General features: G+C 50.6%; 1 protein-coding gene across 2 annotated transcripts in view; it reads right to left on the bottom strand.

The window, feature by feature from the left end:
• NHS (NHS actin remodeling regulator) overlaps nucleotides 1-11,483 on the bottom strand; it is a 335,151-nt gene extending 323,668 nt beyond the window's left edge. For both annotated transcript variants that reach the window (XM_032331757.1, XM_032331758.1), the window contains exon 1: nucleotides 10,365-11,483. In XM_032331757.1, the coding sequence (XP_032187648.1) occupies nucleotides 10,365-10,914 (550 nt within the window). In that variant the 5' untranslated portion in view covers nucleotides 10,915-11,483. The remainder of the gene's footprint in view (nucleotides 1-10,364) is intronic.
• Between the last annotated feature and the right edge of the window lie 550 nt (nucleotides 11,484-12,033).

Raw genomic sequence — 12,033 nt, 5'->3', positions numbered from 1 at the left:
TTAAAAAAAGAAAAAATCTGATACATGGAGTCATTAGTTCTCAGTCTGCTCCTACTGAAGAACCCCAAAGGCCCCGTGGAAATACTTCTCTTCTGTGCCCACAGTCATAGAACAGGCCCTGTAGGGGCTAGTGTCAGGGCACCAGAGCTCAAACAGTGCTCTCCTAACTCCAACCGGTATTCTCTATTTGGAGCGAGGAAACGGTCTGTATCTTAATAGGGGTGTGGGTTACACAGGTGAAGCTCACCGAACCACACACTTGAGAGCTGTACATTTCATCATATGGAAATTCAACCTTGATTTTTTTTTAAGAGTATCAGAACATCTTTTAAATTTTTCCTAGGTAGCAAAATAAGATTTATCAACAAAACTCTAGAAGTGCCGACTTCCTGGACATTCAGAAGTGGCTTTACAAAAGGCATTAAATGTATGTGAGAATTTGCTTGTGCTCCTCCTAGAAGGAGCACAACACGTTCTAACATGGTTTCCTTTGAAGCCAGTCTGGCAGGGTAAGAGGGGAGGAGAGCTTTTCATTCCTTTTCAGTTTTATGCCCCTCTGTATGGGTTGCATCGCCGAGCCCTAAAACACGAAACAAAAAAATGTCAACAGCTCTAAAGCTGATCCAACCACGTCTCATTCCTTCTGCCAAACCACCACCACCACCTCTCATCAGAAACACTGCCAACAGCATCCCACTTGCTCCGCCCGCTTCTACTCCTGCCTCCCCGCGCGCCTCCCATCCCACACAGCCTCTTCATATCACAAGAGCCAACGTGATCCTTTTCAACTCTAAGTCCATCATGCTACTCCTAGGTTGAAAACATTCCAGTGAGTCCCCACTTCACTCTGAGTGGAAAGCAAGATCCTCACCACGGCCAGCTAGACCCTCCCTGAGCCGCCTCCCCAGCCTCCTGGCCTCCTCCTCTTCTCCTTACTCACTCTACACGGACCACACCGGCCCGCCCGCCACCCTCCACCAGGCCAAGCGCCTTTTCCCTCCACTAGAGCCCTCTTCCTCCAACTGCCCATGTCATTAACTCCGTCACCTCTTGCCAATCTGCACTCAAACACTGCGTCCTTACTGAGGCCCGCCCGACCACACCATGGCCAACAGCAACCCCGGGGCCAGTCCCCTGGCTGGCCCTCACCCTGCTCTAGTTTCTGTTTGCCCAGAACACACCTCCTAAGATGCTTTGTAAATCTGCTGAAAGGTATGTTTGTTTCTTTAGGTTTGTTCTTTAGGTTTTGTCTCCCTCCTCTGAAAGCTGTTGGTAACTTTTTGCTCACTGATGCAGCTCAAGTGCCTACAGCAGTGCCTGGCAGAGAAGAAATGCATGAACCTAAATGATAAGATCGCTGGTCAAATGGTTTTTATTTCTACACTTTTCTGCATAACAAAAAGCGCATGAAGAGCTCGGAGATCCTGGGAGTCCTCTGACGGTGCACGGTGCACGGGGACACAGGGCTGCTTGCCCAGAGGTCTCCTTGCCCCCAGACCAGCCAGGTTACAGATTTAGGCACAGGTTTCACCTAGTTGGACAAAATTAACACATGCCTCCCACTCTGCATGATCCAATTATAGCAGTGATAAAATAAGAGCCAATAATTAGCAGGGGCTCACCAGGTGCCAGGCACCGCTCCCAGCGCCCATGCACCCTGGCTCCTTCCATCCCGTCAACAACTGGATGCGATAGGTACCACGTTTATCTCCATCCCATAACAGACAGTCAAAAAGAAATACTCAGAAAACTGCCCAAAGTCATACAGCCGTAAGGGGGTGGAGCTGGGATTTGAAGCCTGGTGGTCTGACTTCAGAGCCCAGGCTCCTAGCCACATTCTCGCTTGCTTCTCCACAATTAGATAAACCGGACACTTGCCAACCTCACTCAAATTGAGCCTAAGCAAATGCTAAAGGTCATGAATCCCAAACCTTTCCTTAAGGAACAGATGATAAGGACACGAGCTATCATAAAAGAAAGAGATAAGCTCTCTGACTCTCTGCCTTTTACAAAACCAGGCACTTTGGAGTCCGAGCAATGGACGCTAGGACCCAGAGAGTCCCCTTGCAGTCCAAGGCTGCAGTCGCTCTATGACCAAAACACCAAAGCAGATTCCCCCAAATAAACTCTTCATCCACTCTATACAAGAAAACTTAAATGGCCCCTCTGATGGCTGCAGGCGAGTCCAGTTTGCGCCAGACTAACCTCATTTCCCTTTTGAGTAGGGTTATTAGACTGCGAGATCAAAGGGATGCTAGAGACATATGGTATCTTGATTTCAGCAAACCATTTGACAATTGCTCATGATGATAGATCTTGTGGGCAAGGTGGAGAAATGTGGTTTTAATGGGAAGGTGGGGGGTACATTTGTGGCTGCTGCAACAATGGTACCCGAGGAATGCTGTTGAACAGAAATCAGCTTGGAGGGACAATGCCAGTACTGCCTGCCAATGGACCCTGGCCTTGAGTCCCTCTGAACAATCATTTTATCAGAGATGTGGATGATGGGCTAGAATCATGTTTATGATGTCTGCAGAGAGCAAAATGCTGTGGGCAACAGCTGACACAGTGAATCAAGACTTTAAACCATCACCACTGATTGGAAATGAAAGAGCAAAGCAAGCAAGATCCAATTCAACAGAGACAATGGGGGAGTCTTGTGAAATTTAAGTTCAAAATCCCAAGTGCACAATAGAATAGGGGAAACCTCGTGTAAAAGAACTGCTGCTGTAAAGCAAAGTCGCGGGCCATAAAAGCAATACAACAATGCAGCGACAATGTCGTGCAACGGATAAAATAGCAGGGGCCTGGGCCACCTTCCTCCTAAGAGGGCATCCATATGAACAAGGAATGAGTCCATTTGTGCTCTGCAGCTCTGGGCAGGAGGTTGGATTTGATAGATACTTAGGTCTTTCCCCACTCTGGGATCCAAGATTCTCCTACTCTTGGGAAATTCATTTTATTCGTGGTTAGTTTCACATTCAAGGACTTAGGTACTTATAATTAAGTAATCTCTCAGCGTATGGATGTCCAGGTCCTCAGATTCCTGTTTCCAGACCCACAAACCTTCTCATTTTCATCAGTGAATTGAGTGATGGACATTAATGTCAGAAACAAAAATTGACCACGCCTGTCTCACTCATTCAACAAAGTTGAGCCAGACGGGCTCTCTGCCCTTTGTGGCCTTGTGGTCTGGTAGAAGGGCTCTCCAAAACCTTTTTTCCACAAATTCAGACCTTAGAATGAGAGCCTTATATTGGAAAACCACTCTTATCTCATTATTTTTTTATTTCACTTATTATTAGGATAAGATTTTTGAGGGATTCTTGATACAAAAAGAAATTTCAGGAATCTTGGTGATTGATGGTTCTGTCCAGGCATACTCTTCCCATGATTTTTTAATAGAGTGTCCTACAAAAATCTCATGTTACACGAGTTTTAATAGTAAAAAGTCACAAAAGAAAAAAATAAAACTGAGCTGTCAAAATAAAATTCCAACTACATTTAAAATCATCTTTGTCTCTAAAATTTCAAAGTATTATATGAAGTCAATGACTCCTTAAGACTCTTGGACAATAGGAGAGATTTCATATGTCATTGCAATTTAAAGGTAATGCTCATTAAAGGTAGACCAGAAGATCTGAGACTCCAGACATTTCTGAAAGCTTATGTGGAATTTACACTTTCCTGATGGCATTATGTGGGAAAGGCCTCCACAAACAGGAAGAAAGAAATCTTTTTTGTTACCGTCTTAGCATTATCAGCCCCAAAGAATCTCAAGGATTTCCTAGGTAAAGTAGTTCAGTAGTTTTGATTTAAAAGCCCAATCCAGTACAAGAAAAGTCTAGAAGGTAATGTGTTGCTGTTACGAGTTATGAGGAAATTACAACCATGAATTATTAACCTTTGAAAGATTGCTTTCTTCTCAGTTGTTCTGTGATGGATTTAAAAGCAGCTTTCAATGGAGCTGTTAGGATCTCCTAATGCATCAGAGAAGCTCACTGAGCAGAGACAGGAGGAAAAGAAATCTAACCACAGTTACTCAAACATCCAAAAAAAACGCATTAACCAGACTACAAATGGTTTTGCAAGTGGTAGAATGAAAAGAATGGAAGAGGGAAAGGATCATCCCCCAAAAGCAGAATGAGCCCAAAATGATGGAATTACCCAATGTGTTATTTCCTAGTATCTTTCTGGGTTTACCAGTTTCTGTGACTGCTCTGGCTGAAATTATGCTTCCCAAATAGGGAGCTGGGATCTCCTGGGGCCGTCACTGACTCCATTCACAGGACCGTGAACAGTACTCTCAAAGGGCGCCCAATGGAACACTGAAGAACTAAGCGGATGCATCTTCATCATAGTAGACTTGAGTTCCTTCCATGTCTCTTCTCACCCCTGAAGCACTGCGGATATCCTCTAAAGGGTAAGAAGTTATCTCCAGACCCACTGGAGAGCATCTGGGAGGGGCTGGGCATGTGGCGAATATTAATAATCCAGGGATACATAGTTCAAGGAAAAAGAGTGAGAAATATCACCTCTACTATACTCCTGGCCCTAGGTCTTTGCCTTCATAGTTCAAAAATTAAACAGATTGTTTTGGTCTGGGTGCCCCCAGATCCAATGAGTGCAAGTCTAAGTTTCTGTGGAAGGCAACCCCAAGAACCACCCACAGAGATATGAGAAAGTGAGATGGAGAATGGAAGACAGAGAACATATATAGTTCATTATCACATAAGTCAGCACTTCGGGGCCACTAGAGCTCAGTTCTACTGGGGAGCCCTGAGAGATGGTGTGCAACATGCAATGGAACTGGAGCATTCGTCCACGAGTGCTCCATCCATCATCGGTCAGCTACTGCTGCAGGGACATTTAACTCACTGTCACTTCTGGCTTTCCCCCTGTTCAAGACCAACCATGGTCCACTGGCCAAGGGGAAAAAGCCCTAGGCAGAGTTAGGAGTTTATACTCAGTAGCCTTCAGCATGGCGGGGGGTCGGGGGTGGCCGAAGGAATACAGACAGAGCACCAACACTGTCTGCTGTTCAGAATGAGAAAAGCTATGATAAAAGTTAGCACACAGTTCTAGAAAACTTGTAGGTGGAGGGGTGGTAAGCAAGCAATCAGGTTCCACTTCATGGAGAAGATAATATGCTGGTGAGTATCAAAGAATGAGTAGGAATTAATCAGTGAAATGTTCCAGAAGGAAAGAGTAGTATACACAAAGGCATGAAGAATGAGAAAACCTGGCAAGCTGGGGAACACCCAGTAGTTCAGTATGGCTGGATTAGGGTAATAGATGCAGACGGCGGAGAGGGACACGGGGAGAAGAGCAGGAGATGGAGCTTGGCACAGAGACAGAAGCATATTGAGAAGGGCCTTGACTTTAATATAGTAATTCCCCTGGATTTGTGTGGTGGTACATGGGAGAAAAGTCTAGTACTTGAAACACAGCTTGTGAACTCAGACCTGGGTCCTAATTCTAGGCTCCAGTACTTTCTAGCTGTTGCTGCCTAGGGCAAGTTGCTAATCCTTAGTAAAGTGGGAAAATAACAGTACCTCTCTCACAGAGTTATTGTGAAAATTAAATAAGGTAATTCATATAAATGCCTTAGCATAAAGCCTGACATATAGAACTCAATAAATATCAGCTCAAAAATAAAATCAATCCACTCAATATAGGATAAATGTTTCACTGCAGTGCAATGGAGAAAAGGTCCTTTCGGTAAGCGGCAATGGACTAATTGCACATCAATAAGGAGAAAACTAATCTTGACCTCCTACCTCACATCTCTTGCAAATATCAATGCCATATGACTTGTGGATGTAAACGACAAAGGCAAAACAAAAAAAAAATGTCTAGAACATGGAAGAATATCCTTATGAACTTGGGGTCAGTGAGGAATTCATTTACGAGCAAACAAAACAGAACACAAAAACGCTAACCATAGAGAAAAAGATTGATAAACCTAACTATGTAAAAATAAGAATGTTTGCTCACCAAAAGATAACACTAAGAGGGGTGCCTGGGTGGCTCAGTGGGATAGAGCCTCTGCTGTCAGCTCAGGTCACGATCTTGGGATCCTGGGATCGAGCCCCATATCCCCCACATCGGGCTCTCTGCTCAGTGGGGAACCTGCTTCCTGCTCTCTCTCTGCCTGCCTCTCTGCCTACTTGTGATCTCTGTCAAATGAATAAATAAAATCTTAAAAAAAAAAGATAACACTAAGAGAGTAAAAAGGCAAGCCATGGAGTTAGGGAAGGTATTTGCAGTATCTAGAGCTCATACATGAAGCTTATCCACAGTATATAAAGAACACCTTCAATTTTAAAAGGTACAAAAAAAACTTACCAAAAAATGAGCAAAGGCCATGAACAGGCAGTTAACAAAACAACATATCCAAAGAGCCAAAAATATATCTGAAAAAGTGTTCAATCTCACAAGCTATCAGAAAAATGCAAATTAAAACTACAACGAGAACTTTATTACCTACCCACCAGGGTAGCTTTCATTAAAAAGACAGTATCAGTGTTGGTGAGGATGTGGAGCAACTGGAACTTCCCTATACTTTGCAGAGTATAAACTGGTACCACCAGTTTAGAAAACTGGCAGGTGGTAACTACTAAAGCCAATACCCATCCCCTGTGCACCAGCAATTCTACACTTAAATATATACCAAACAGCTGTGGCAACATTAGCTCATCAAAACACATGTGAAAAAATGCAACAGTCCTAAACTGGAAACAACCCAAATGTCCACCATCAGGAGAACAGATCAATGAATTGTGGAGTACGTACACGATGCACAATTCTTTTCAGCAATGAGAATGAGCAATCTGCCGTCCGTGCAACAAATTGGAAGAATGTTATGTAATCTTGTATCTAGCAGTTAACCCAACAAGTAGATAGGATGTGACTCCACTTACATAAAGTTCAAAACCAAGACAATCTCATTGAGGGGGGTGGAAGTCAGAATAGTGGTTTCCTTTGGGGGGGGGGGGTGGTGGCAGCGGCAGGACCAGTAAAAGGCCTGTGGAAGAGGTTTTAGGAAAAAGTAGTGCTTTCTTTCTCAGGCTGGATAATGGTTACAAGAGTTGTACATTTATGGTCTCTGCACTTTTCTGTAGGAATGTTAAAGTTCATTACAAAACCTCCTTTAAAACTCAGTGACAAATACAAGCAACGGCAACCAAAAAGCCAACGACATTAAAATGTCTAAGGATGAATGGCTTGGGGTCGAGGCTCGTGAAGTAATTCCAAAGTCTCAGGTTTTAGTGACTGAAAAGCTGGGCGTACTTCAAGTTTATGACCATAAATCTCAGAGGGCTCTCAACACAGCCAGGTAATCCCGCTGCACTTCCTTACTGCATCCAGGTTCCCTCCCTGAGACAACATTAACACCCAGCCTGCTCTCCTCACATTACCAACACCATCTCAGCTGGGGACCTCCCTATGCACGCACTGAGAAAAATCAATGTAATCGTGTGAGAGCACCCCCCCCCACCAGCTCAGCAGCCCTCAGCCATCCCTACCCCTATGTCTCACACTCATGTCTCCAGTCTGGGTCTCTCTCTTGAGCTCAGAACTCACACATCTAACTAAGACACATAAGGCATCTCTAGTTGATATGGCAAAAATACAAAACTACTGATGTCACGTGCATGTGCGCGCACACACCCAATAAAATATCCACTCTTCACCAGCCTTACCCATTTCTGGAAATAGTACCATCTTAAGACAAAAAAAAAAACCCAAAACTAGAAGCCATCCATAATTATTTTTTTCCAATGATACCTTATACCCAATCCGATTAATAAATCCTGTCAATTCAGAGGGGCTATGGGTGGACTACCAGTGGCATCTACTACATTATACATCTCCCTTTAGCACTGGCCAAAGCCTAAGGGAGTTTCAAAGGGAGAGAAAACCTAGAAGTGACTCACACTCCTTTTTCTCCTCATTTGAAGGTGTCTGGGTGCCTCTATACTCCCTGGATAGCCTTCCCACACCGGCCATCTCGTCCCTTCGTAGTCTGCATGCCGCTTCATACACGCACAGCTGCCGTCCCCTGCCTAGAGCCAGGCTAGGGTGGCTTTTGCAGGGGTGACATGATCGGACATACACTTCAGTGAAATCACTCCGGAGGCAAGGCTGGAGGCTTGTAGACCAGTTAGACGGTGTGACTGGTGATGGTCATCAGGACTAGGGAGTTATCTATAGGACTGTGAAAAGTGGTAGGACTCTGAATTGACAGGATTTATTAATCGGATTGGGTATAAGGTATCATTGGAAAAAATAATTATGGATGACTTCTAGTTTTGGGGTATTTTGGGTGCCATCCAAAATTTATATAGACAAGAGAAGAGAAAGGTCTGGACACAAAGTGTGGAAATAATAGTTTAGAAAAATTCAAAAATAAGAGATTTTAAGTTCATCCCTGGGTATTAATTAGCCCCATCTTTATTTATCTATTCATGTATAAATGCGTATAAAGAGTATATAGCCATCAAAAATCCTTGCTTTTCTCCCTCAATCATTAGTCTGTAAAAGGGCCTTAAAGGACTGTGTTAAATGCCAGATACGTGAGGGCCCGTTGCTCTCTCTAAAGCAAGAGGGGAGAAAGGAGCACATTCCCTTCCAGCACGGGGGTTCACTTGCGTGAGATCTAATTTAAGGAGTGATGTGCCCCCTGCACACACGCACAGAAATGCATGCACCACTCAAAAGTCTGCAAAACTTCCCTCCAGTTCTTCTGAAGTGAAATTACCACTCACCCCAAACGCACTCCCCAGATATCAGCGCTGTAGAAAGTGAAGGGCTTGTCCCTGCCCTGTCGTTTGGGTTTCTTTTTTCTTTTTTTTTTTTTTAAAGGAGGCAGGATTAAAGCGCTCATTTCAAGTCCCAAAAGTAAAATACGACTTGGCCTACGGCAGTCCTAATTCTTTCCAGAACTCATCCCGGAATTGCCCTTTTAAACAACCAGTCATTAACCCAACTCTGGGTCTTTTATAGCTGCGAAAACCGATCGCGCACATCATTTACTCATTACGCTTATTATTATCGTTATTGCAGAAAAGCAGCGGATTCCCGGGGCGCGGTGCAAAGGGGTCTTTGTTGGGGGGGAGGAGGTGCGCGAGTGGGGGCGTCGGGGAGGAGGCTGCGGCTGGGATGCAGGGCAGAGGTGCCCGGAAATCCCCGAGGAAGGATGCCGCGACAGCGCCCCCGCCTCGCGCGCTCCGCGGCCACCGCGCTCCGGCGCAGCTGCCGCAGCAACCGAGGAAGCTTCTTATGTAAGTCAGAGCCGCTGACATCACCTTCGCGGCGAGCGTCGCAGCCGGACTAGGCGCCAAAGGACCGGCGCGCCGGCCTAGCGCCCCCGCCCACCGTCGGTTCCTTCCTAAAGGATGCGGCCGCCGCCTGATTCGACCGAGCGTGCGCCAAGGGACCCTGCTGAGCGCCCCTGGGAGGGCAGATGACACAGAACGACATTGACTGGGAGCCCTAGGGTGTCGCCAGAGTGAAGTTAAAGGGCAGCAAAGATGCCCAAGGGTCTTCCACACGCGGGGAGATTGGGGCGACAGCACGCGGCGGGGGAGGGGGGACGGGGACACGCCTCCCCGATCCTCAGAAGGCGGACGGCTCGGAGAGCCATTTAGTAGGGCTCCGGTGCTGGCGGGCGCAGGAAAGATGCCCGGGGCCTGGGACACTCCTGCCTCCACGCCCATCCCCGCGGCGCCGCCGGGCCACAAGGTTAGAGCAGAGGCTTCCGAGTTCACTCGCTCCGCGAGCGGCGCCGCGCTACGCAAGCGCAAGGCGCAAGTTCGGGGCTCGGCGCAGACCCTGAGGTAACAGCGAGAGTGACCAAACCGCTACGACGTTCCAATAGCCCTAAAAGGACGCGCTCTACTCCTCGAGCCCCCCCGCCCCCAGCACGCATGGAGGGCACTACGGGGCTCGGGGCTGGGCTGCTGGAAACCACGGGAGTTGCACCAATCCCCCACCCCCACCCCCGGGGAAGGCGAGTCCCGGGAATGAATGACAGACTCCTCTGTCTCCCGTATCCCCAACACTCTCCTTCTCAGCCCCCGGCTGCCTACGAGTTCCCAGGCCGCCCCTTTAACTTTCTACCCCTCCCCGCCCCCCCGCCGCGGCCGCATCCCCGCCGCCAGCCCAGCGGGAACTCCCAGCTCCGGGAGGACTGGGGTGGGTCCCAGGGGAGGGGAGGGCGGCGTGGGGGTGCGGGGGGGGGCGAGAGTGAGGCGCAGGCTGCAGCGGGCGCGGCGCCGCGGGGTGGGATTGCGGCGACCGGGGAGGGCGCGAGGGCGCGGCGCCGGAGCGCCGGGCGGGCGGGCGGCGCGGGTACTCACGCACTGCCTCCTGCTTGGGGTCCAGCGTGCCGAGGACGCGCTGCACGCCGCCGAGCTTGCCCTGCAGCGCCCAGACGCGGCGGTGGGTCAGCTGGATGTCGCTCTCGAGCTCCTGGAAGAGGCTGCACGCGTGCCGGGCCACGTCCGAGAGCTGCCGGAGGACGCGGGCCAGCGCGGCGTTGCTGACCGCGCACAAGTCCAGCATGAGCAGCACGGCCGCGGCCGCCGCCGAGGACGCCTCTCCGGCCGCGGCCGCCGCCTCGGCGACCCCCGCCGCGCTCTCCTCGCCCGCCGCCGGCGCCTCTCCGTGCGGCGGCTGCGCCTGGTCGGTCGGCGCGGGCAGCGGCGGCGGCGGCGGCCCGGGAGGCGCGGGGGGCGCACGGGCAGGATCCTCCGGCCCCGGCGCCACGGCCTCGTCCCGTCGGCCGGGCGGCTGCAGGGGCGGCGGCGGTTCCGCGCTGCCTCCGTTAGCGTCCTCCGCCGGGCCGGGCGCCGGGCGCCGCTGCCGGCACAGCCACTGCGGCTCCACGATCCTCTTAGCGAAAGGCATCCCGCGAAGCCGACTTTCTGGTCTCCTCAAAGCGCCCCTTGCGAGCGGGGAACCGGGCGCGCCCACCTGGGCGGAGAGGGAGCAGGAGTCGGGCAAAGGCTCCACCGGGCGGTCCGGAGACGCGGGGGCTCCTTCGCTCACCTGGTCTCCTCTTCTTCCCCGCCCCTCTCGCAAATCAGTCCACCTGGTCCACCTCCGGGCGCACCGTTCCCTGGGTAGGATGACAAGAGCGGGGCACAGAAATCCCGGGGTGCGCCTGGGCTCTCCTCACTTGCTTCCAACCCGGGTCGGCTGGCTCAGCTCCATCATTCCTGCCTCGCCGCCGCCGCCCCGGCCGCTGCCGCCGCCACCGCCTGTATAAATGGGCGTGTATATGTGTGTGTGTGTACGTGCGTGTGTGTCTGGGTGTGTGTGTATGTGTGTCTCGGTGTGAGTGTGTGCGCGCGCCTCAGTTTGAAAGTACCCCGGCGCAGGCCTCTCCCCGCGCGCCCCTCGGCCGCTCCGGGGAGCGACTGCGCCCGGGATCTCACTCCCTCTCTGGGCGGGGAGGAGGTTTCGGAAAGGCGCTTTGAAAACCCGGAGAGAGGAATCCGCCTCCAGCCCAGCGCAGGAGGCGGCGCGGGGGCGGCGGGGCGGACGCAGGGCGGAGGGAGGCCGGGGCGAGGGGGGCGCAGCGCCCTGTGCGGCCGCTGGGAGTCACTGGCGGCCTCGCCGCGCCCGGCGCGCTCCGACGCAAAGGCACTCGCGTCCAAGGGGTTAGGATTGAGACTCTGAGCGTAGTGGGGGCGGGGAGTCCTCAAATTGGGGTTGGGGGTGTGGGTAGCAAGCGCAGAGGCAGGAGGGTGGGGTATTGGGGGTGTGGCAGATTTGGCGTGTTGAAGCAAGTTGCCTCGCCGAATTCCAGCTCTGAGCAAGTCCTTTGGGTTCTTAGCAAGAAAAACGGGGCTGCCCCTCTGAGAGCCCGGGGCCCTAGGAGCTGGTGAGACAGCTGGGGTGGGAGGTGATGAGGCTTGCGCGCTTCCCGGAGTAGCCGGGGTGCTGTTGATGCCTCTTCCCAGGCAACTCTTGGCCGCCTGCGTTGGGCCAGGTGGCTAAAGAGTGTCATGAATGAGGCCCAAA

This window comes from Mustela erminea, chromosome X, assembly GCF_009829155.1.
Source record: "Mustela erminea isolate mMusErm1 chromosome X, mMusErm1.Pri, whole genome shotgun sequence".
In the NCBI taxonomy this organism is placed as follows: Eukaryota; Metazoa; Chordata; class Mammalia; order Carnivora; family Mustelidae; genus Mustela; species Mustela erminea.
Note: the sequence above shows the minus strand (reverse complement) of the source record. Positions and strands in the feature narration are given on the sequence as shown.